This window comes from Paroedura picta, chromosome 7 (genome assembly GCF_049243985.1).
Source record: "Paroedura picta isolate Pp20150507F chromosome 7, Ppicta_v3.0, whole genome shotgun sequence".
Lineage (NCBI taxonomy): Eukaryota > Metazoa > Chordata > Lepidosauria > Squamata > Gekkonidae > Paroedura > Paroedura picta.
In genome coordinates, this window is record NC_135375.1 from 33,756,828 (window position 1) to 33,777,414 (window position 20,587).

General features: G+C 39.7%; 1 protein-coding gene across 5 annotated transcripts in view; it reads right to left on the reverse strand.

Moving 5' to 3' along the window:
* The window catches only part of SV2C (synaptic vesicle glycoprotein 2C), a 101,699-nt gene that overhangs the window by 7,905 nt on the left and 73,207 nt on the right, over positions 1-20,587 (reverse strand). For all 5 annotated transcript variants that reach the window (XM_077347364.1, XM_077347361.1, XM_077347363.1 and 2 more), the window contains 7 exons: positions 17,824-17,913; positions 12,954-13,064; positions 11,981-12,069; positions 11,558-11,722; positions 8,880-9,013; positions 6,636-6,839; positions 4,482-4,641 (listed from right to left, as the gene is read on the reverse strand). In XM_077347364.1, the coding sequence (XP_077203479.1) occupies positions 4,482-4,641; positions 6,636-6,839; positions 8,880-9,013; positions 11,558-11,722; positions 11,981-12,069; positions 12,954-13,064; positions 17,824-17,913 (953 nt within the window). The remainder of the gene's footprint in view (positions 1-4,481; positions 4,642-6,635; positions 6,840-8,879; positions 9,014-11,557; positions 11,723-11,980; positions 12,070-12,953; positions 13,065-17,823; positions 17,914-20,587) is intronic.

A 20,587-nucleotide genomic window follows, 5' to 3' on the forward strand; every position in this document is an offset into this window, starting at 1 on the left:
TACGGCATTTGCACTATCAGTTCAAAAATCACTGCATCAAGTAAGAGCTTGAAAAACTAGAACTGAAATGATGGGGAGATCCAGTAGATGTGGGAACAGAAAAAAATATGTGCATTTCTTGCCAGCAAAAGTAGATTCTAAGAAAAATGACACTGCATTCTGGAAGTTTACAACTTCCACGTGCTCATCTGTTGAACAGACAGATGGGGCCCTTCAGGAGGTAGAACAATATTAGGAGGAGGAGGAGAAGGACCAAATTCAAAAAGTGGGACATGTTGATAACAGCTGAGATATCTCACAAGAACAAGTTGGCTTGAATCATTTGCATTTCTTTAAACAAGGTCTTCTACTTAAGCAAGTACCAAGCAAGTATAGTACACAGTACCATAATTTGATACATAATTCTGAAAAAAATATGAATTCCTTTGGGGTTTTAAGAAACAGCAGAGATAATTTGAAGTTATTTGTTGCAACATTTGATTATAGAGCTGATTAATTCCCTCTCCCCCCAGGGATTTGTATTATGTTATTAGAATTTTTACTGAGGCCTGTGCCATACAATATTCCAGAGAAAAATTGGGAATGTAAATATGTTATTTCAAATAAAATAACATTAAACCTTTATATCAAGTGTCCTGGAAACTACATGCTTCTTTACACCAGACTGTAGCAGGTGTGCATGGTAGATTTTAAATCCACTATTCACCATGCAGATGAAAGGTTTACCATTTGCTGTCACCTAACAGTGACCAGCAGACTAAGTATGTTCTGTGCATGCCGTAAGCAAAATTGAAACTGGGAGAACTGATATATGTAACTGAATTCCACCCCACATGTTTTCCTGTATGCTGTGGACAATTCACGTTAAGGACCTCTGAATAAAAGTATGGTTGCATGGGTCACATAGAGCAGGGGCAGTCAACCTGTTGTCCTCCAGATGTTCATGGACTACAATTCCCATGAGCCCCAGCCAACAAATGCTGGCAGGGGCTCATGGGAATTGTAGTCCATGAACATATGGACTACAGGTTGACTACCCCTGACATAGAGTGTTGACCATACTAAGATGATAGATATGATATTGGGCTGATCAGTTGTCCAAAATATGTCAGTATTTCGCTCTCTGATCTATTAATTTATTAAGACATTTAGACCCCATTGTTCTCCCAGCAGAGACCTAAAGCAGTTTACTTCATTATTCCCCTTCCCTTTTATCCTCACAACAACCCTGTGAGGGAGGTGAGGCTGAATGACAGTGAATAGTCCAAGGACAGTCAGAGCACTTCCATGGGAATTTGAACTAGATCTCCCATCTCCTAGTCTAACTAGGCACAACAACCTAGGCACAGAAAACATAACAACCTGTTGCCATCAACAATACCTGTGTTTCAAGACTGCCCATGAGAATCACTACCTGCTTTTGCACTCTGGGTTCTTAAAAACAGAAGAGAGTATTTTTATGGTGGAATAATTAGTTGACAGAAATTGTTCTCCATCTCTTCTGTTGGGACCACTCTCCAGTTCAGTTACTGCAATGTGCATCCACTAATTTGTCAGTCATATCTGCCCATTATAATATCTTTCTCTGTTTATCACATGCAAAACTAGATAGGACTATCTGTTCTATGACTAGTGTATATCTGCTTTTTCCGATAAAGACTCCAAATCGGCATAAGATTTTACAATATTTTCAGGTGGCGAATGATAATAGGACAATGTAAGGAGAGTTCCTCTCCCACATCTCCAAATTTCAAATGTCAGGTGACAACTTGCATGCAAATACTGCCAGGACCAGATTATTTTAACACCAGAGTAATTTAAAAAATATATTAAGAGAATTTTCACAATTTATTTAATTTTTAACATTTCTATGCCGCCCTTCCCCAAGGGCTCAGGACAGCTCACAACACATAAATAGAAGTTAAAACATTAAAACCAATTATGTTAAAACCAGGAGCCCCTGGCCTTCTCTCTGATAGGAGGGAGGGAGAACATAATGCTATGATATCCAAATTAGGTGGCGTGCAGATGCTATGTGTCTAGGAAAGCCAGTATTAATGCAGTTCTGTGGGCCTCAACTGTAGGCCCAGTGGAATGTTCTGTCTTGCCGGTCCTGCAGAATTGTTTTAAATCCCACAGGGCCCTGGTCTCACTTGAGAGAGCATTCTCAAAGGTCGGTGCTAGGGCAGAGATAATCTGAAACCCTAAACTGCAGCATGCTTCGTCTGTGTATAAATCCAGCTTAATGGTTAAAAGCCGTTCAAGAGCCCTGACCTGCATGGCCTAGGCTAGCCTGATTTCAGAAGCTAAACAAGGTCAGCCCTGGTTAGCACTTAAGATGGAAGACCACTAAGGAATTCCAGGGTTGGTATGCAGAGGAAAATGACAGCAAACCTCCCTGAAAGTCTTTTGCCTTGAGAATCCTATGGGATAGCCATTAATTACCTGCAAGGACTGCACTTCACACTCAACTGCTAGAAGGAAATTTCATATTCAGAGTCAGTCAGGATTAACCTAATGTGAATGTATCCACTTTGGATCTTGAGATGCCCTGAAAAAAGGTGGGTCCATAATTCTTTAAATAAATAAATAGATTCTGTGAGAAAGTAGCATGGGTAATCCATATGGCAAAAGCAGTATGCAAAAACTCCTAAGTACTTCGTTAGATCCCACATTTTGGACTGGGATTGTATTACACTTTAGAAGAATCTGACTTGTGTGAACAGGTTCCCCGAATTGTGTACCAGTAAAATGTTTCTAATTCTATGGTTGGGAACCCAACTTAACAATTATAAAATGAAAGCAAAGAAAAAGAATAAATTGAGAGGTGGAGTTTCCCTCCACTCCTAATAAGGCTCCAGTTAACTCTTTACTATCTAGTTTACTACACAGTTTAATAAAATCTACAATTGTTTTATTTTAAAAGCCTGAGAACTCTGCAGCTGCCGATATCACCTGAAATCACTTGAGGCAGCAGATTGAAACAGGGTTATATTACATGAATCTTCCCTGAAATCATATCTGGAACAAAACACAAGAACTAGCTACAAATAAAGACCTCCCAGCATGACCACAGAGAGCTGTAGTCAGATAAGTAAATTAGAAACTCCAAAATCTGCTTCTCTGGGCACAAAGAGAATACAATAAAAAGAAGGAAAGGTCAAAAGTTAGAGAAATGTGACGACTACTACTACTACTACTACTACTACTACTACTACTACTACTACTACTACTACTACTACTACTACTACTAGTAGTAGTAGTAGTAGTAGTAGTAGTAACCTTTATTTTTTCTATCCTGTCCTTCCTAGATAGGTCAGGGTGGATAACAACATGGTTTAAAACAATCTCATATTAAAATCAAATCTTAACTTTAAAACATTTTTAGAACTCAATGGTCCTCGCCTAATTTGAGAGATGGTGGTGGGGAATTCAAGATTCTTTGAGGGAAGATCTTCCCTCAGTTTTCAGCAGTCTCATATGTAGGCTTAGTGGAACTAGTTAAGGGCATGTGGGGTCCTGATCGTGTTCAGCAGATCCTTCCACCAGGCTGGCACTTGGAAAAAAACAGAACAATGTGCTACTTTTCCACAAGGTGGCAGCAGAATCTCACTGTGCCCATGTCTGCAAATTCAGCACATCAGCAGTACATTCTTATGCAGTATTACTCCAGTCGAAACCTACTGAAATCAAGAGGCTTAGAGGGGGGTAAATCTGCATACTATTGCACTGCGAAAAATTCATTTTCTAAGACTAGTTTAAAGTTAGATCTTTGACTCAAGAGGCGGATTCACAAAGAACAGGAACTGAGAAAATAAGGTCTAGAACAACGGCTAGATTATTTTTACTTTGGTTTCTCTTCAGATTGCATACATCTTTTTGTATTTTTACTTTACCATGAATTTAAAAAACACATAACGTAGCATCATAACAAAAGCGCAAAACCTACATGCAAGTAGCAGAATATATTTAAAGTAATTTAGTTTACTGGATGTAGTAAAATAAGGAGAGGGCCAAGTGTCCACCAATTGGTTTGTGAACTAGGAGTGTCATATGAGCATCAATATGATCTCAAACTGGCCTGGAAGAATATTGCATTAAGCCACTATTTGTTTCAGTGTCCATTCACAGGAGGGTTTGGTTCATGCAAATCCAAATCATTTACGAATAAGTCAAACTGCAACAGTCCTAATGCAGATTACTACAGGAATCCTCTATTAACAGCATTCTGTTGTGAACACTGTGGAATATTTCCACTCACTGTTTCCTGTTTTAAGCAAAGCCAATTAAGAGGTTATGTATTTTTATTCTCTAACTACCATGCGTTCTTAGGAGACCTTGGCAAGGCATTTGTGTCAAGATTTCTTCAAAACCACAAGCACTTATATATAACGGTGATTTTGTTATAATTTATTGCAAGAAAATTGTAATGTATAAATATTACTGGTTCAGATTATAGATAAAGCGAAGTACAAATATACCTTCTGTCCGTAGGATACAGCTCCACAGTAATGACATCCAGGGAGTTCCATGCTGAGATGGTGAGGCCATTGTACAAACACAGCATGCCAATCATCATGGATTCACTGGTGCCAAACCACAGGAAGAAACAGCTAATTCCAGAAAGAATCATAGACCCACCTGTATTGCAAGGTGAAGGGTAAGAATTACCATTGGTTTTGTTGTGTGCTTCAGAGCACAGCCAATTTTTTATAATACTAGAAAGCAGAAAGTGCCGTGTTTCAATTTAAATCCTGCATTCAGCTATCAGGATAGTCAGTGGGCTGTGAAGGAGAAGCTCAAATTGCAGGTAAGTAGTACCCACAATGCCTTACAAGAAGAGCAAAGTAAAGCAATATAAGCTATTATGATGGACATTTCTGAATTGTCTGGCATAATTTAGTTGCAGGTAAAACAATCTTCATTTCCCCCCTGGCTTGCAACAAGAATATTGCCTGCAAGTGCTCTTTTCATTGTAAAGTTCAACGAGGGATGATTTGATTTCGGGGGGGGGGGGGGAGGGTGTTTTATAGGGCTATCAAGGTTTACAACTCAGGGCAGAACTAGGGATTACAACAAAAATGAAAGTGCCAACAAAAATACATGTAAAAGTTTGCATCAGCCACATTCTATGTATGCAAAATTTACCTCTGTCTACATTCACAGAGTGCATTTTCCCACCCTTGGCTGCAAATATGGAGCCAGAATGCACTCAGTGTAACATCATCAGGATGGCTTCAGTGTCAGTACACTTTGTGGTGGGTCTAGGGGGCAAACTGAGCACTGGACCACTATAGTTAATAAAAGCCCTATGACTACCGTAACTTTCATAGCAGTGCCTCTGGGTTATTTTAAAACATTAGATGAAGGTTCATCTAATTTTACTTTCCATCTTCTCCAGTGACTAGCTATATGCCTTCTATTTACTCATTTAAGACATGATCCTTTGCTGTTTGTTCTAAAGCCCATGTTCATTTTTGACACAAGGTAAAGTAATCAGATCTAGAGACTCTTAGAGACAAACTAGACATTATACAGTACATATAAATCTTATGACTTCTATTCTTAATGAAAAGCAGCTGTGGGAAGACTGAGAATCTGCAGAGAACAGTAGTACCTAGGATGGGGCGGGGCATACAGGCATCCATGTCTCTCTCTAGGAGATGGAAAATGCAACTGGGAGAATATTTAAAATATATTTATCATAAAAGCAACCGAGGATGGCCAAGGCTAGCTTGATCTTATCAGCTCTGGGAAGGTAAGAAGGGTCGGCCTTGGTTAGCCCTTGGACGGGAGACCATGAAGGAAGTCCAGGGTTGCTATTCAGAGGCAGACAACAGGAACCACCTCTGTTCATCTCTTGCCTTGAACATTCTATGTGGTTGCCATTTAATCAGTTTCAGTTTGATAGCACTTTCCCATCGCGAAAAGCAGCTGAAATGAAAGGGGTTAAGAAACCTTCTGCCTACCCTGTTTTCCATTCAAATACAGACTCCTGCAGCTGTTTTTGATTATTTTAAAGCATTGATGGATTGATCGATTGTTAGTTCAGTTTCTATACTGCCAGTCCCAAGTGGCTTGTGGCCCATAAGATAATAATTTATCCACAATTATAATAATTAAAACCCCAGTTAAAACCACCCCAAGATTGCAACAAACTCTATCCCTCCTCCCTGGCTCCACAGACCTAAAGCCAGTGTCTCAGAGGGAACCATCTCAGGGGGAGCCTGATTTTCTGAGAGCAGCCAGATCTTCCATGCCCTGGCCTCAACCAAAAACCTGCAGAAGAGCTCCATTTTGCAGGCCCTGCGGAACAGTTCCCAGGAGTTCATTCCATCAGATAGGAGCCAGGACCAAAACGGCGCTGGCCCTGGTGAAGGCCAGGCAAACCTACCTCGGGCCAGGAACCTCCTAAGGATTCAAGGTCTCGCAGCAGGCATAAGGATAGACTGTCCTGCAGATACGCTATATTGTCATATATCTGTTTTTCTGTTTATATTTCTGTTTACCTGCACAAATTATTATCATGTAGTTTAAATATGCTAATCTGTGGTTTAAAAAATCCTTTTTCAGCCCTTTCAATAATAAATTATTTTAAAACTGCTTAAAGTATTTTTAAATACAAAAATTCATACCTAGCATTGTTAAACGCCCAATTCTGTCCATCAGAAGCGCAGAGACGATATTTCCCGGTAATACTGCTAAAGTCCCCAAGAAATTAACAAAATATATCCAATAGGCACTATAATCATCATCAAAGGAAATCTGACATCCTGTCTTGTTGTGTTCAAATGTGCAGTTTATAAATCTACTGCCAGCATATTTGTATGATTCAAGATCTATGGAATCAAAAAGAATAACTAGAAAAGTATCACAAAGTCTTGAAAATGTCCAATTTTAAAACATTTCAATAACTGACAGTTTCTGTAACATATTTTTCATCACGATACAGTTTGCTCTGGTTACTTGGTAGGGCAAAGGATAAATAAAATAAAAAATACTTAAGAGTAAGATTTTGTCTACTAGCAAAATAAAGGCAAATACTGTGCCCAGGCTTAATAACTAATTAAATGTTAGTTCATTAACTAATTAAATGTATATGCATAACACTGGCATACATCACATAAAGATTTTCCCTCTTGTTTTCTCCAGTTGTGCAGCCTTTACCAGCTCCTAGAAAGATTGTTTCCTGGGATTACAGGACCCACGCAGAAGAATAACCATGTGGGCCAGGTACAACAGGTGTCTTCAGCAAGTACAGTTTTGCTAATAGAAGAGAGAAGCAGGGGCAGTTTCACACTCTCCTTCATCCTCAGCGCAGCATTGGGAGGGACGCTGGTTAAGCCTCAGGTTCAGTCCCCTACATCTCCAGTTAAAAGGACCAGGCAACAGATGATGCGAAAGATGTCAACCTGAGACCCTGGAGAGTTGCTGCCAGTCAGGATAGACAATATTGTCCTTGATAGACCAATGGTCGGATTCAGTATAAGGCAGAAAAACATAAGTCCAGGGGGACCACTAACACAAACAAATCTTCATTCAAGGTGTAAGCTTTCACATTCACACACACTTCTCAACTTAGCTTGTTATTACTATATGGTCCCTGAAGCTTTTAAACGTGTCCAAGATGCTGGACTCACGTTCTGCCTATATGTGTGGTTTGGTAATTCTCATTCCATTGTGTCTGAGGAAGTATGCACACAAAAGCATACCACTTGAATAAAACTTTGTTGGTCAAGTGCCCACAGACTCAAACTTTGTTCTGCTGCTTCAGACCAACACATCTATCCCCCTGAATCTATCAGTATGAAGCAGATTCATATGTTCCTTTGTAACCTGGCTCACTCGGCTTTTATCCTTCAGGGGTCCCGTGATACTTCTTGGTGCTGGAATGGGCTGCAGGAATGAAAGCAGGAAACCTCCACACCCCTCCATTACACTTGGACTCTGGCTGCCATCCAGGAGTTTCGTACAATTTATTGGGACAGGGGCCATAATGATGAGAGTTGCAAAGAAGCAGGGGGGGGGAAGCATTTTTGAAAATAAATGGCTTTTCTATCGTAATAGAAAAACTATTCTCTGAAACAGGATAACCCAACAAGTCTTTTGTAAAACTGCCCACTTGAAGTCTTGTATAGGATCATTTGCTTTATTTATAAACTGTAGCTTTATTTATAAACTGAGGAGTTCTACAATCCAATATGTGCCAGAAGGTGCCTGAAAAGAAAGTAAGATTTACATCATTGCAGTGCAGTGATTTAGACAAAGGTGGTAAGGATAAAATATGAAGCACTTTTTAAAAGACTACTCAAATTCTTCTGTATCTGAGCAGTAGCTCTCAGCTTCTAAATCATTAGAATCATTCTTTTCCCAGATTAGAAAGCAGCAGAGCTGTAGGGCTGGATGTAGCCAGCATTTCTACTCAGGGCCATTCCACACAACTGTCAATGTAGCTAAATGAAAGCGCTATTGTAAAGCGCTACAATTAATAGCGGCAGGTCTTGATCACGCACACAGCCGTTTCTAGTGGAAAAAAGGCTCTCCCACTAGCACTATTTTCATTACCCACAAGTTTCCAGACTCGCCAGAATCGCAAAAATGGAGGCAATATATTTCCGTGCTTTTTCCCGCCCCTGGACATCAATCAAACAGAACAGCCAAATAACTGTTGTGTTCGTGCTCCCGAAAAGCCCCTTTGCCTTTAAAAACTGTTTTTTTTTTAACCCAAAAACAACAGTAGCAACAAATATTTGTTCATTCGATGTTTCAGAAAGACCGTTTTCGCTGGCGTAGGAGCTGGCGCTTAATCGTTTACATGCTCTTCAAGTAAAAAAAATTATATATATTATATATCTTGATATATATATCTTGAAACATACCTGTGTTGAAGAACTTAGTATCCATAAAAGAGCAGTTTCTAAAATATGTGTTCAATGTAGTAACATCTTCAAAGTAACAATTCTTAAAAAGCGTATCTTCAAAAGTAACCGATTTAAATTTCATCATTGTAAACCTGAGAAATACAGATAGTTTGCACAGTCAGCTTAAAGTAGCATAAAACAGCAGGAGGCCTGTGTAACCTTATTTCGGAACTAGTTTTTAATTCGCTCTGCAACTTCATGGATTTTCCAGTCCTCCAAACGCAGCAGTAATATCTTCAAAGGAACCATGATTTTGATGACAAATGAAAATGCCAAAAATTTAAACATGTTCCCTTCCCTTCTTGAAACAAAGTCTTTCCTTCCTTTTTCAGATTTGCAAAACCACACTCTGGGGCAACATCTATGTAAAGCAATTGTTTGTTAGTATTAATGAGAATCTATGATCTGAAGAGAACTTTATAGCTCAGTATAACTAATCACACAGAAAATCTTTTGTCAGGCCCCTAAGCCATCATGTTTAAGGCTACATTCTAGTAGCCCCTGGAACTCTCTGCTAAGATACACCAGTTTCAGTGTCTTGGCCTTTCTAGAAGGGTTGTAAAAGCATCTTTTTAGGCAGGCTTAATAATGAATTTACTGAGCTACATATAATTGTCTTTTCTTCTGCTGGTAATCTTTTAAAATGTTGGATCTACATTGTGTTTTTAATTACTGTATGTTATTTTGTAAGTGTTTGAATTGTATTATATGTTTTCTGAATAAATAAATAAATTTAACTATCATTCACCCAAGCTTGATATTGCAAATAACTATAGTGAGTGTAGGCTAAAGGGGCAGGGGGAGAATGATTCCTGAATAAGTAACTACACCAGTTTGGTGTAGTGGTTAGGAGTACGGACTTCTAATCTGGCATGCCGGGTTCGATTCTGCACTCCCCCACATGCAACCAGCTGGGTTACCCTGGGCTTGCCACGGCACTGATCAAACTGTTCTGACCGAGCAGTGATATCAGGGTTCTCTCAGCCTCACCCACCCCACAGGGTGTCTGTTGTGGTGAGAGGAATGGGAAGGCGACTGTAAGCCGCTTTGAGCCTCCTTCGGGTAGGGGAAAGCAGCATATAAGAACCAACTCTTCTTCTTCTTCTTCTTCTTCTTCTTCTTCTTCTTCTTCTTCTTCTAACAGGAGGAAGAAGTATGGCAGCATCTGGCAGGTTGGATGACTGGAACATATGTTCTGAATTGAGGCTGTGTCTCTGATGATCAACTCCTCATTTAACCCAAGAAAAGAGGAAATCTTGGAATAAAAACCCAGTTATGTTCATACAAGCAAGAACACAAAGAGTGGCCATGCTGTATTAGACCAATAGTTCTATCTAGAACAGAATGCTGTTTCCAGCAGCGGTCAAACAGATGCCACTAGGAAGCCCACAAGCAGGGGCCACCAGCCCTCACCTGCTGACTGCTCCCCAGCTACTAACAATGAAAGGCAAATCATTTGTGAATCAGGAGGTTCATAGATTCTTCTAACCCTCTTTTAAATCAATATGTCAGTGGTCATCACGAGCTCTCATGAATTCCAAAATGACACATTTTTCTCTTATCTTGAATGTACTGTCAATCAGTTGCCTAGGGTGACCCCAACTTCTAATATTAATCTTCCAATATCCTTTGAAAAGTGTTGACTAGAACTTAACAGTGTATTTCGTCAACTTACAGAAGGGCATTACTAACCTGGAAGGTTTATTCTCAGTTTGTTTCCCAATTATGCTTGGGCATGGAATTTGCCCTTTAAAAAATTCACATGCATGTTGGGTGAACTGTCCAACACAACCACATGGCCTTTTGCTTTGTCTCTTCCTACCAGTTCAGACCCAAAGGGATAAATGGAAAATTATATTTTTTGCCTCATTATCACTGTACACTTATTTGCATTGAATTTTACCTGCCAGGGGTCCTGTTGGAGCTTGAAAAATTTAGTGTCATCCACAAGCTTTGCTGTCTCAATTTCCACTGTTTACCTCCCACCATGGCTAATACTCCTCATTTATTCCCAATTTCCATTTCCCTTTTTAAAACCTATTACCAATAAGTGAAAACCCATGTTTACTTATGTGGTGATGCTCCCTTTGAAATGGCTTTTGGAAGTCCAACAACAGGCTGGTGAGGCAAGACTTCCCTTTACAGAGTCGTGCTGATTATTCTTTAGCCAGGCTTGTTCTTCTATGGGGTTAACAATTTATTAAGTCTTTAATATACTCCTTGTCAGCTTACCGTACCTGACAGAGGTGCTATGAGGATAAAATATGATAAAACTGTAGATGCTATGCTGAAATTCTTGGCAAATAATTAATCATTATCAATAATAAGAGGGGGAAACAATGAGGTTTAACAGTGTGCTGGCTGGAACTGCTATGTTCACATACCAGCCCTGTAATAACCCATAGAACACATTATGGTCTCCAAGATTATCAGCCTCAATTCATTCATGTGGAATAATGCCCAAATAAATAGTTAAATCCATCAGTCAGTTTCCGTGTGTGACCAAAAACTGAATGGCAATTATCAAGTAGGTCCCCAAATGCACAATATAGTGATTTAAAAATAGAAAAACGGATATTAATGGGCACTAGTAGTAATTTGTAATTTCTAGAGACAAATTATTCATTTTTCTCAACCTGTCATTGATGAATATTCCATTGGAGTAGACTTGGTTTTCCAAAGTAAAGTTGAAGTTAATATCTGTAACTCTTTCAAATTCAAATGTCTTCCTTCTAGTAGCATACTCCTCTGCTTGTAGATGTTTAATCACATCTGGAAACCAGACTGATAATCCATAGTAGCTGTGAAAAGTAAATGTCATAAATTCATCAGTTCAAATGGTAAATTAAATGTTCTTAAAGTTCAACTAATTCCCAGTACACAAACTGTAGACTGAAACGTACCTATGTTTTGTTGAGTCTGCACATTCAAATATAATTTATGAAGAGAATCAATTTGTAACATGGCAAATTCATTAATATTAAGCCAACTTTTAATTAGTTTTAATTAGTAAATTAATTATTATCTTGTAAATTATTGTCTTGTTCTATAAATCTTACCCAAAAGAAAGAGTAAACCATACTGCTGCAAGTTTTGTTGTATTATCCTTAACTGGATAGTTGAAGCACCTCATAAATGTTAACCAAATCTGGAAGACATTAATAAAATTAGCATTTATTTTTCAAACCAGACTTTGGTTACTGTGAGAACACTAGCTGAAATGATGAAAGAGAAACGAGGCAGGCAATAAAGTCCAAGGTAAGCATTCACAAGCAATTTGGAATTATCTTCTGGCAGCTTCTTCCCATTTCACAGAAACCAAATAGCTCATGTCATTGTAACAAGCAGTTCAAACAAAACTCATTTCAAATACTATGAGCTTCAGTACTAGCATTTCTTAGATTTTTGAAGGACATCACTGCTGATGACCTCTCAGAAACTTGCCTGCAGCTTATGTTCTGCCTACCCTTGACTTACCCAACATGGCTTAATATAACATAATTCCAACTATAGGTCAGTTCAGGAAGCACCAGCTTAAATTCTAAGCACAATGAGTTGGGGAGCAGTTTTTAGGTTTGCATGCTTCCTTCCCCACTTCTCCCAGTGCTTTCACTGTACGAAGGAGGTAGCACTGTACAATAGCCAAGAATTAGTTTAAATCATTGTATGAACTGATTTTCAGAAGTCAGCTACACCAGGATACGGAGCAAGATGAAGAACATGAACTCTGTTGGTCCCTTGCCCATCCACATTGTGGACAAGAGCCTGCACAGCCTGTTCTGCTGGCTTCCAGCTATCATCTTGTTATCAGGTTACCATCTTGATAACAAAAGTGGTTTCCTGGAACATTCCCCAAGGAGAACAGCAGAGTAAGTATTCCTAAGGAGTGTGGGGGCACAGATTATTCCTTCACTCTTTGCAAGAAGCACTCACTTCTCTACTTAAGTTGTTCTGAAGCCAATGACAATAAGGAGGTTTCTCTTCTCATGCTTGCATATTTAGTATAAAAAACATTATCAGTTTGATACTTACACCATCCAATTCTGTACGCACTCTGACATAGCACCTCTTGTACCACGTTCCTGTATCATTTTCAATTTCTATAAGCTCGTCTATCTGCTTGGGAGTTTTGATCCTGTTAACCTATAAAACAAAAGAACACTATAGAAGCAAAAATGTTTTCTCTTTTCTCCTAAATGTACTTTCTTTCCTCCTAAAGAAACCAGACAAACAGTTTGGTACTACACAATCCTTGGGTTAAAAGATAAAGCCAGAACTGACTGTACAGTTTTAAGCAGCGGTACATCCTTTTAAGCCTACTGAAGTCCTAATGAAAGAAAGGTAAAACTTGATGTTTCTCAACTGAACTCACTGCAAAGAAAGATATGCAGTACCGACAAGCTGATAACTTGGATAAACATTTGAAAAAAATGAAACCACAGAGCTCACCACTATTATATATCTAACTAGTTCCATTGCTGCTTCACAATAACTAGCAGCTCTATAACTTATTCAATATAAACCGAAAATAAAAGAAACAAAAATAAATTAATATATAAAATCAGAAAAGTTGCAAATTGGTAGCAAAACAAAATAACTGCATTATGGTTAATACGATATCTAGTACATCAAAGCATAATAAAAGAATACCCCTGAGGGATTTCTAAACTACTTGAAATTATCATCCTCTGAATGTCCTCTAATGAAACACTGATAAAGACAGCAGGTGAAGTACCCTGTTCATCTGAAAGAAGGAATAACTTTTTCTTAGGACGACCACACCTAGGGGGTCATCTTAAATTTGCATTTAAATTTGAGGTATGCATAGAAATAAAAATCTTTTAATGTATGACTTCCTTTTGGGAAGATATGGATAGCTGTTCCCTACAGCAAGTGTGCAATGATCCTTTCCAAATAATTTATCATTCTAGACTTACACACAATAAAGAATGGGACCGCACTTCACAGGGGACCTGGACCTGACCCCATAAACCAAGATCAAAAATCCAGTGACTGTTAGTAAGCAGATGGAAGTGGTAACCATCCCAAACAAATTTAATAAATGCTTCAAAACTTTGAGTCATCCTGTTGATTACTGGCAGTCTCCTAAATTTACCATTCACTTGTACTTAACTATGGGAAAGTGTGCGTGCGCGCGTGTGTGTGTATTTTTGACATTCAAAAGTCATCTGGGATCACATTCATACATAGATGATTACATTCACTATTTTCTGGCCTTTACCACTCTGTTCTTCCCCCATGTTTTGCAACCATGAAGCAAGCAAGCAAACAAGGAAGGAAGGAGCTAGTTATAAATCTGTGTTCCAATAACCAACTATGATAGAGTAGTACAAGGAAATTTTAACGGTATGTAATTGCAACAAGAGACATATGCAATGCAACAGATATGCTGTTACAATGAAGACGAGGGCAAGAAGTAGGGAAAGTATAACCCAGGGCTCCCCAACTTTTTTGAGCCAATAGGCACCTTTGGTATTATGACACAGGTTAAGGGGTCCAAGCACAAAATGGCTGATGAAAGAGGTGTAAGTGGTTACATAGAGGTAGCCTGAATGCTGCTGCGAAGAAGGGTAATTTTTAAAAAATATACAGGGAAAGCAGAGTGAGAAGAATAAAACTAACACAGTGGTAGCACCTGCTGCTGAAGCAATGTTATTTTAATCTGCACAGTCAGTGGAATATCCAATGGCCAATGAGACACCCTGTTGGGTAGGAGTTCCATCTGGCCACACAGGCTTTCTCAAACACATGGTGGGCACTAGGAAACATGTCAGCAGGCCCCATGGTGCCAGTGGGCACCACACAGTGGATCCTTGCTCAGCCTCAATGATAGTCTATATTCCTTAATCATGCTTATTGTTACTCAAAGCAACAATAAAGAATAAACATGAGTGGGACTAGTAGAATTTTTTAAAATAATAATAATAACAACTGGAGAACACATGGCACAGCAAGCAGAGCTAGATCTGGGCTGATTCTGCACTTACTTTGCTTTTTTCCACTGTTGATCCTGCTGAATTCAGATCGATTTGAACCCGGGTCTTTTTCATTGCTTTCCCCCGACTTGAAACAGAAAGTGTTCTGCACTTGATTGGGGAAGCTCAGAGGGGGGAGGGCAGAGGGTGTGTGAAGTCCAGCCAGCAGCACGAGGCTGCTAGCCTCTTTCTTTCCTTAATGAGCAGGGGGGAGGGACGAGGGGCAAGCCGAGACAAGTGGAGCCAGCAGCAGCCTCTCAGAGAACGAGGCAGATCTCTGCTGAGAAAAGTGTGGGATTCTGGAGCACAGTCACTTTAAAATAGACTCCAAAAGGGAGGGCAAAAATAAAACTTGGGATGAAAGTTTTGCAACCGGGAACCAGAAAGTCTTTGAACTGGAGTGCAGCCAATCAGGGACAGCTTCTCTACCTCAGCGGCTTGATCAATTGTACCAAGTTATCTCCACTCCTGGATATCACGGGGGGAAAGGAAGGGTCACTGCAGCTCAATCATGCATGTTGCAGAGGGAAAATTTAAAGCACCCAAAATCGAAATTAAAATCGAATTCCGTGTAGACAGAGGGGATTTATTCGGACTGGGGGTGGATAGAAAGTCCCGTGCAGACTCTGCTCTGCCTAGAGACTGCCTAGAAATTCAATGTAAGCTGCACTGAATTTTACAAAGTAAGAAAGGTGGGACATAAACCTAAGAAGTAATGCTTATATAGAGTACAGTAAGGAGGAGAAAATGGCCAATAGGCTTCTGAATGGATGGAAGATAAACTGGGGAATGGGGCTCATTAACTAACAGAGGTTTAAGTTTTGGACACGAAGCAATCATACAGGGTCAGGAAAAAGGTAACAGGAGGAGGAAAGTTAATGCCAAAATATCTCTTATAATCCATTTTTGATTAACACCGTATACCAAATCCAGGGCTTTGTGTATATTGTGGCCTTCTATACATGCAAGATGTATCATTTATTCAGTTTAGGAGGCAGCCCTAAGGGAATGTTGAAGATGAAAGCATTGGGCCTCCAAAGATCAAGGGATCAGGGAAACAAATTTAATTGCATTTTGTGCCCAATATGATAGCATGGTAGTAACATTTACTGGAAAAATGGAAATAAGTTAAATTTTAGCATTATATTGGAATACAGAAGTCCTCATTAGGGAGCATGGCAAAGCATAATCTTAAAATGGAAACAATGTTCTAATCTTTTAATAGTGAGAAGTCAGGTTTTCTAGGCAGCACAGAGAGGAAAAATAAAAATCCCAATCCTCTCATATCATTTTCTTTGGTAACAACAAAAAATGGTGAATGAAAATTACTTTAAAAGATAAAAGTTCAGTCAATGTAAGGCTTTAGTTTTGACAAAACTGGCTATGGCACTCCAGACGTAGCACTGAAATTAGTAACAACTGTCAATATGTAGGCATCAGAAAGCAACGGGAACAATTTATCAGTCAGAAATTGTACTGAGAGATCTAGTGTCCCTCTTGCAAGATGGAAGATTTGGGTCTCTGTAGGACTGAGCCCAAGAGCCTCTTGTGGCGCAGAGTGGTAAGGCAGCTGTCTGAAAGCTTTGCCCATGAGGCTGGGAATTCAATCCCAGCAGCCGGCTCAAGGTTGACTCAGCCTTCCATCCTTCCGAGGTCGGTAAAATGAGTACCCAGCTTGCTGGGGGGTAAACGGTAATGACTGGGGAAGGCACTGGCAAATCACCCCATATTGAGTCTGCCATGAAAACGCTAGAGGGCGTCACCCCAAGGGTCAGACATGACTCGGTGCTTGCACAGGGGATACCTTTACCTTTACCTTTAGGACTGAGCCCAGGCATCTCTAACCATGGGGCAAGGCAGTCCAAGGTAGACCAAAACAGTTAAATCAAATATCCCTAGAAGAACTGATAGTAGGAAGGTGAAGGATCCAAAGGATGGGAACTTTCTCCACCCCCAGCATCTCCTCCAGCCCAGTGGAGTGCCTTCCCCTGTTAGAGTTGCTGCTGACCCAATCAGCCAGCCACTTTTCAGTCGATTACCTATGAGCCACACAGGCGACAACCTCTGGGAGCCATTCATGCCAGGCCTTTGATTATTTTGTCTACTCCTGAGATTTTATCTCTTCTGTTTTCCTACTCCATTATAGGTCAAAGAATCCTTTCCTGAAATCTCCAGGGATTTACAATCTAGCCTCTCATATTCCCAAGTCCCTGGGTCAGTTTCTAAGTGTTGGATTCCAACTAACATGTGAGCTGGCCATCTCACTTTCTCTGGCCCGATTTTCAATTTGAATTTCTAAAAGATTTCACTGTTGGTATATGGCACTGTTTGGGTACAACTGGCTCTCTCTCTGCTCCCTGACTTCAGCTAGAACAGAAAAAATGTTTAAAACAAAATATGCTGTTTTTTACAAGTAAAATGATATTTCTGTACACAGGTTATTAGATCATTAATGAACTTGGTAATTTTTCTGCAGAATGCTGGCAATATGGACAATTTTATAATATTTGTTTTTAAAAACAGCAGCAAAGATGCTTAATAAAAAAAAAAGATTTAGCAGTTCCTGGGCAACAAAGAAAATAACTTAAAGAAAATAACTTAACACACACAATGAGAGGGTTAAGGGACCAGACTTTATATCTAATGGAAACTTGGTTATTTTAATAAAAATGTAATTCAGAATTTATTTATAGCTGCTTGCCTAGTCAACAGACAACGATGAAAATAATCAGAACCCCCACCTGCACATTTTATTTATTTATTTCAGTTTCTGATTGATTTTGAAAATGTAGGATCTTACAATTCTAGCAAACTGCCACTGGAGATTCCGGTAATGTTTCCAGTAATTTGTTCTCTATTATGACTGATTTTGGTCCAATGAGGCATGCTTTTGTAATTATACTCACTGTGAAAACTTTTTCAGGCTGCCCACGAGCTCGCATGTTTGTATCATGAATTTGCTTGAGAATCATCCAAGCTTCATCATGTTTTCCAACCTACAGATATGACCAACATTTGTGTAAAAGGAAACTCTAACTTGAGAATCAGAAAAGTAAAAAATTGGAGGCCCTGCTCAAGTCCACAAAACCTAGAAATCTGACTGTAGGAATGGGGGGGGGGGAGATTCTAAAGCCTTGTTCCAATCAACATTTACAATACAATAAAGAAATCTTTATTGGCATACAAAACATTACATGAGGTTAAAACACAAGGTGTGTAACGCAAGATAAATGAACAAGACTAAGGATTTGAATTTAAAACTCAATTTCACTTAGCACAAACTCACTAACCATAATAACCATAATACTCCACATATTTAAGTGTTCTCTCACTTGCCGTTAGAAAGCAAAAAACCCTGTTCCTTAATAGTACCAGTTTGTGTCCTTTTTTGAAGCACAATGGCTAAGAATTCTTCTACACATTCTGTTATTACAGAGGATATGTCTGCTAATAACGCAGGTTCCAACTTACTGGTCATTCCTGGCCCCAAGGAGGCTCGCCTGGCCTCGACTAGGACCAGGGCCTTCTTGGACCTGGCCCCTACGTGGTGGAATGAACTCCTGGAGGAACTGCGGGCCCTGCTAGAGCTTTTGGCTTTCTGCAGGGCCTGCAAAATGGAGCTCTTCCACTAGGTCTATGGTTGAGGCCAGGGCAAAGATCTATGTGTCCCCCCAAAGGAGGAATATTCCACCACGTGGCATCCATGGTGGTCAGCTACTTCCCTGGCTCCCAGCGGGGGCAGGTGGTGGGTAGGTTGCCGCTGTTTCTGGTAGATTGTATTTTAATTATTGGTTTTAGGGGGTTATAGCAGTTTTAGAGGATTGTACTGTTTTACTTTGTAACCCGCCATGAGCCAGCTTTGTCGAGAGTGGTGGGTAATTAATAATAATGATAATGATAATGATAATGATAATGATAATGATAATGATAATGATAATGATAATGATAATAATAATAATAATAATAATAATAATAATAATAAATGCCGTGAGCAGATGACTTATTAGTCTGCAAGAGAGGACCTAGCAGGGAAGAATGTTGCTGTGAGAACAATGGTTATTCCAACCCCTTAGGTTCCCCATCTTATTATCTTAAATAGAAAAATGGTAAGCATTCATCGTGAGTAGGTCATGGGGTACCATCTATAATTATCTACATGCTTTAGAAACGTCAGTTTGAAAAAATCTTGTGATCTGGGCCAGTAGTTAATATTTTCATCATTTTCATGTAACAGATTTTGATTAAATAGAAGTATTAATTGTTGACATATTTAATTATTGTTATTCATGCCAGTTGCCATCATGAAACTGCATAAACTCTGAAGGGAAAATGTGAGATATAAATAAGTTTCATAGGGTCATAGAATTCACCACTCATGCTCCCTACTAGCTCATAAAATGTAGGTACATGATACCCAAATTTAAATCAGGAGAAAGAATTAATACTTCAAATCCCTGAGCAGTATCACTAATAAATTAATAATACATACACACTGTAGTGCTGTGGTAACCTGGGGAGTAAGAGGAGTTGAGAATTCTCCCAAATTTGGGGGAAGGTCCTACTCCCACCATCTAAGGCAGGGGTAGTCAAACTGCGGCCCTCCAGATGTCCATGGACTAGAATTCCCAGGAGCCCCCAGGGGGCTCCTGGGAATTGTAGTCCATGGACATCTGGAGGGCCGCAGTTTGACTACCCCTGATCTAAGGCATGATTCAAAAGTGATGCCTTTGGCCCATTCAGGACCCTGGACAGCACTCCAGTTGCTGGTTCCAGTGAAGAAACTCTAGATGCATCCTGGGCCTATTCTACACACAATAGATAATGCTCTTTCAATACACTTTAGAAGTAGATTTTCCTGTTCTGCACAGGAAAATCCAGCTGCCAAAGCACACTGAAAGTGCATTATCCTATATGTGTGGAATGAGCCCTGGTGGAAAGTGAATCTTTACCATACATGTAATGGAGGCTAGATGTCTCCAAGTTGTCTGCAGAGATCAGGGGGGAAATACCAAAACATATTCCAAGTTAACACTAAGAAATCTAAAATGGTTACTACAACATAGGGTGATAGGCTGACTTGGAGGGGAGGGGGTAGAATGTCTGTCTTGAAAGTCAGCAAGGGCCTAGGCAGAATCCATAAAGGCAAAAGAGAAATAAAACAGAAATATTGACAAATATGTTTGTCTAGGGAGAACTTGCCATCCAAGGCTGAGCTTTTCCATCTGTTCAACTCTACCCCCTTCCTGGAAAAGGACTTGAAACTTGGTACTATTCTGTTATTTGTTGATTAACAATCTGTTAGTAACCTTGGATGTTCTTTTTAAATCTCCACTGAAGGTCAGGAACAGCATAAAGGACAACAGCTTTGGACTCTCCTTTTATAGTTTATTTTAACAGTCATCCTGCTGTTTAATTTGCAGCAGAAAATTAGGACTCATCCCTTCTCATCTGGTCAAGTGGGAGTCCCTGCACAACCTACAGTTGGGGTCCTTGCCCAACCACTCACAAGTTGTTCTGCTACCTGGCCTGCTTACTGTGTACAAGTGGACTAGTAATACATTTGGATATCTGTACTCACTCCCAGGAATCAGATGAGTTTTCTGGCAGCATCTTGGGTTTTGGATGCTCAGAGTTAACCAGCTGAGACACAGAGGAATAAGCGGGGGGGGG